Below are 5,302 nucleotides of genomic sequence, written 5' to 3' on the forward strand. Positions count from 1 at the left end.
TAAAGACATTGTTCTATCACTCGGCCGAGTTTTGAGATTTTGGGTCGTACAACCCAAAAGATGATGAAAGTGGATCACACGGTTACATGGTTATAAAATCCAAGTTCAAATGAGTGACTTCTCAGATGGGCCAAGAAGGAGCTTAGATATGTTCGGCCAAGCCCAACTAACAAACATCGGCCGAAGAGTCCGTTCAATCAATTAAGGATTTCAATTGTGAAGATTCCAGATATCAGCCGAATCATAACATTTATGGATGAATTAACCCCAAAAAGGAAGATGAATCCTTCTTAAATTCCACGTCTTAGAGAGCAAGTTAGCCTAGGTTTTGATCTGTATATATAGGAGCTTTAAACTCATTGTAAGAGGTCATGCACCACACAAACAAATCAATATACAACTTTTACTCACAAACTTTTCTCTTGCTATCTCATAGGTACTTTGCCTTCGATTCAGCTTTCATAACTTGTTTTCATTTCTAGTTTTTCTTAGTTTTAATTTAGTACTTTACTTTCAGGCACCTTACTTTCTTGTTTATTTTATTTTATATGCACTTTAATTATCGCACTTAGGAGTAGTTCGTAACGTAGAATTCTTTTCCGTTGATCTCTTTCAGCCAGTCTGAATTGGATTAATGCGATTCGCTGTTCACACACACATCATCTCATAACACTTTGACAACCGAGTCCATTTCACCTTCGTTTTCACCGTGATTTACGAGTACCTTCACCCGATAGATCTCGCTTATTGCCACCCTAACCTTTGAGTTTACCCAGGAAGTAAACATGATCGAAGATCCTGGTCACGGTTGACCCCTAGCCGAAGTCCTTGCAACACAAGCATTAGAACCTAACGGTCGATAGGGTTCCTTCCTCGGCCTACAATCATTTGATAAGAAGTCAGATACAAGTGCAAATCAGATCTGAACCTCGCTCAGCCTTTCGGTCGCGAGGTGGCACACCCCGCGCTATTTCAGAAGGACGATTCAACCGCAGGTCCCTCGGCCCTCATTTCGGCCGAGACGATTTTGAGGCAAACAGGTATGACCCAGTCTTATTCTTCGTTAACTTAGTGACTTCGACAAAAGCATGAAACCCTTGGTGGAATTCGACAACGCAAGCGAAACTAATTACTTCACAACTGTGTGTCGTCTTGGAGTTATGATAAAAACAATTGATGATGGACAGGTTCTTTCCAATGGACTATGAACAGATTTTGTATCGGATGTATATTGAGTTTGTACGTCCAAGGCACTAGAACTGTGACCAAGTACAATGCTGAGCTTTTACGCTTCCTACAAACGCAACCACTCTCCCGGTCTACGGTAAATGATTACATGCATTTCTTTACGTGTAATTGAATCTACAACACTAAAATCCTCAAGTCAATTAATATGTAGCTAATACTTTTCTATTTATTTTGTAGAAAATTACTACACGCATCCACGCTCCCAGTCTAAAGTAAACCCCTAATATTCACGACCAACCTCATGATAGACCTTTGCGCTAAAATTGGGCCTTCTACAAGTCTGCCACCATCATTGTCAAGGAACAAAAAAGAAACGAGTAGGCATACAAAAGCCTCCATGATAATGTAGAAGCTACTAGAGGTGGCATACCAACCACGGCTACCGCATTCTCAAACCTAACAAATTGTATATTTTTATTTCTATTTAGTTTTCTTTTGAGAATTTGAAGGATTATTCACCCAAAGTTTCAAGGATTCATCAAGAGCTTCTACATCTTCAAGATTCAAGACTTGGGTAATTGTGGGAGTTATAATTTAAGATTAGTCATGCTAACTTTTTAGCTATTTGTGACTATTCTTGTTTGCTTCTACACTTCTCTACTCTTTTCTATTTGAATTTTGTAAATTTGATGTCTATGATTAAGGATTGTGAGTAATTTTTTTGTTGGGAGCTAGGGTTATGTGCCCTAGCCAGAATTTTGTCTAAAATATGTTTAAGTTAATATAATGATGCAATTTTATAGTATGGATGCTTATATCAATTATTGTTGGGTTGAAATGCATGTCTTGGAGCCTAGTCAACTCTAGGGTGTATAATTTGAGAATGTCTAGAACAGAGTTAGAGACTTGACCCCCTCTCATTCATAAGCTAGAAACCCTGAATTTCATGTTTGAGGGGTTATAAGCATGGTGATTTACACCCGTTGCGGGATTGCACAGGCGGATTGCTTAGTAGTCTAATTCCCGAGTTTTACGCCAATTAGAGTGAGTTAGTGACCCTTGAACCTGCTCTATCTCTCTCTAATTGAGTTAGTGTGACCCTTGAACTGACACATTAATACCAAAATGTGCAAAATGTGAATATATGGTCCTTGAGCCTTGAACCGCCTTGGACATGACTACCGCCAAAGTAGGAAATTTGCATATACATTAGATTAGCTTCTGACAAATAAGATTTGGGTGAAGGAGCCTCTCTAGCACCCGACATTCCCATTTATATTGTTTACACTTTTCTTAGTTTCTTTGCTTTTTTATTGATTGCTTTATATTTCATTACTTTTTGTTAATCTAAAATCAACTCTCAAAATATTGAACTCCGACTCATTGTAAGTAATCACTACTAAGCTCTTAATTTTGATTAGGCTTTGGTGAGAACCAAAGCCGAGCATTGCTAAAGCTTTGTGCCTTAGATTATCATTTATTTGTTTTCTTTTCCTTTATTTGCTTAGTGATTTTAGTTATGACTACCCAAGGATTGTGGGTTAGCCCTTAATCCTGTGGTACGATAATTTTAGGCTTAATATTTCTCTATTTTGACAACGATACATACGCTTGCGTAAATTTATATTAAGTCAGTAAACTCCCAGTATTCACCACCAACCTTATGGCAAACCTCTGCAGCTAAAACTGTGCCTTGTGGTCACCTATGAATCTATGACTTTAATAAATACTACATGCCTATAGAAAATCATAAGTAATGCACAACTTGTGGGTCACCTATGAAATTTTAATTTTTAATTTTTTTTTGTTAACAAGGGGCTAGAAAGGCCAGCAAAAGAAAAAAGAAAAGCTAACTAAACATCATCAAAATCATGCCCAATTGGTCTACCAACAGAATCCAGATCATCCAAGTAAGCCTGCAAAGCATGAGGAGGAGGGTCGGCAAATTCAATCACTCCATAGTCATGGTTAATACTGTTTTTGTCAAAACAGTCAGCCACCATATTGCACTCTCTAAAAATATGATTAAGAGAAACAGAACTGAATCTCCCGAGCAAATTTCTGTAGCAAGAAATCAGAGAGCCAAGAGGGTGAAATGTAGTATCATTGTCGAGAACAAGTTTGACCAAAAGAGTCGAATCAGATTCGATTTCTAGCATATCAATACCACAAGAAATAGCTTGTTTCAAACCATAGTATAAGCTCCATGATTCAGCATGTAAAACCTCTCCAATGCCCAAATTGGCCTGAAAGCCTTTGATCCAAGTACCAAAGAACATCTAATAATACCACTTGCTCCAATTTTGCCAGAATTACCATTTCTAGAACCATCAACATTTAATTTAAACATACCACTAGGGGTCTGGACCAATTCAAGAGATTTAAGCAATAACCAATATTTAAGGACTTCTTTGCCTGAGCAGTAGCCCATTCGGTATGAAATTTTAACTTTACCAGACATTACATACCTAACTTTGAAATTTAAATCTTTGCTGAAACACTTCAACAACTACTGCTGTTATTTTGAAAGATAATATAATAGAAAGAAAAAGTGAATTTAAAACGTTGAGTTATTGTCCAAGGAAAAAATGAACATGGTCCTTCTTTCTGATGCAAATATCATTTGATAACTAAAACAAAGTCCAATTTCTCTAAATTGCAAGGGATAGATGTGTAATTTTCATGATTCTTCGCTTAATTTATATAACAGTCTTCTGCTAATACATGAAGCTCTAATACTACTATAGGCCTATAGCTCAACACCATGACTGAGGCCATACCAGTACCAGTGCAGAAGCTCCACGGCAAAGTGGCCATCGTCACTGGCGCAGCCAGCGGCATCGGAGCAGTCACGGCTCGCCTCATCGCAAATCACGGCGCTCTCGCTGTCGTGATCGCTGACGTGCAAGACGCCAAGGGCCGAGAAGTGGTCGCATCGATCGGCTCCAACCGCTGCACCTACGTCCACTGCGACGTCGCCGACGAGGACCAGGTCAAATACTTAGTTGACTCTACTGTCAAGATGTACGGCCGCCTGGACGTGATGTACAGCAACGCGGGAATAGCCTCCCCGTCGCGGCAAACTGTGCTGGAGCTGGACCTGTCCTGGTTCGATAAGCTGATGGCGGTGAACGTGCGCGGGATGGCAGCGTGTGTGAAGCACGCGGCTCGCGCGATGGTGGAGAAAGGTGTCAAAGGCAGCATAGTGTGCACAGCGAGCATCGTGGCGGAATGCGGGACAGAGGGCGTGACGGACTACACGATGTCGAAGCACGCAGTGCTGGGGCTGATGAGGTCGGCGAGTGTGCAGCTGGTGAAGCATGGGGTGCGCGTGAACTGCGTGTCGCCGGGTCTGGTGGCGACGCCGATGTTCATCGCCGGTTATAAGCTTGGGGCGGAGGAGCTGAGCAAGATAATGGCGGCGGTTTATACAGGAAGCCAATATGGGCCGGTGAAGGAGAAAGACCTGGCGGATGCAGTGGTGTTCTTGGCCTCTGAGGACTCGGCGTTGATCACCGGCCAGAATTTGATTGTTGATGGTGGATTTGGAGCCCAGGCCGTATCAGTATTAGGACAAAACCGAGATTCTTTTGTTATGAAGTAGTACTGAATAACATATATTCTAAGCTAGTCTCAACTGAATAATGATACTACTTGTCTACTTGTCGGGAAAACCCCTGTAATATTACATGGAAGTTGTACAATAACTAGTGTTTTATCTCTCTGTAATAACTAATAAGAATACATGAGAGTTTTATCTCTCCTTAGGTGTATTCAATCTTGATTATTTTGGTTATGAACTTATGATGGGGAGTTTTCTCCACCAATTTATATTTTTATATATATATATATATATATATATTTAAAGATATATTGCAGAGTAATTTTCATATAGTAAGATTTATAATTAAGGAGTGCTGAGCTAAGAACGCTCAAAAGACAAAGACTAGTGGTTCGTTCCGACCCTTTGGATCGATTCCGACGCTGGTTTAGTTTTAGAACAAGAATTGATGCTCGGGTGTTTACTGCACTTGTCATGGAAGGAGAGGAATCGGATCAGCTCGGGTGAAAGTCAAGAGAGCATGGTTTGCAGGTCGATGAACACTGAAGAACT

General features: G+C 40.3%; 2 protein-coding genes across 2 annotated transcripts; one reads left to right on the forward strand and one right to left on the reverse strand.

Moving 5' to 3' along the window:
• Nucleotides 1-3,041: 3,041 nt before the first annotated feature.
• On the reverse strand, nt 3,042-3,619 carry LOC112178389. The gene is made up of 2 exons (XM_024316544.1): nt 3,541-3,619; nt 3,042-3,442 (listed from the first exon to the last, which is right to left on the reverse strand). Exons 1-2 carry the CDS (start codon nt 3,617-3,619, stop codon nt 3,042-3,044), a joined length of 480 nt encoding a protein of 159 aa, XP_024172312.1.
• Nucleotides 3,620-3,937: 318 nt separating this feature from the next.
• Nucleotides 3,938-5,002, forward strand: LOC112180622 ((-)-isopiperitenol/(-)-carveol dehydrogenase, mitochondrial-like). The gene has a single exon (XM_024319179.2). It carries the CDS (start codon nt 3,953-3,955, stop codon nt 4,790-4,792), a length of 840 nt encoding a protein of 279 aa, XP_024174947.1. The 5' UTR covers nt 3,938-3,952; the 3' UTR covers nt 4,793-5,002.
• The last annotated feature ends 300 nt before the right edge of the window (nt 5,003-5,302 follow it).

This window comes from Rosa chinensis, chromosome 7 (genome assembly GCF_002994745.2).
Source record: "Rosa chinensis cultivar Old Blush chromosome 7, RchiOBHm-V2, whole genome shotgun sequence".
NCBI lineage: Eukaryota > Viridiplantae > Streptophyta > Magnoliopsida > Rosales > Rosaceae > Rosa > Rosa chinensis.

Excerpts from the sequence above, each read along its gene's own strand:
- LOC112178389 (XM_024316544.1), bottom strand. The coding sequence starts at position 3,619 with ATGGGCTACTGCTCAGGCAAAGAAGTCCTTAAATATTGGTTATTGCTT. Across the intron at positions 3,443-3,540 it reads ATTGGTCCAGACCCCTAGTG|GCTTTCAGGCCAATTTGGGC; the intron begins GTATGTTTAAAT and ends CTTGGATCAAAG.
- LOC112180622 (XM_024319179.2), top strand. The coding sequence starts at position 3,953 with ATGACTGAGGCCATACCAGTACCAGTGCAGAAGCTCCACGGCAAAGTG.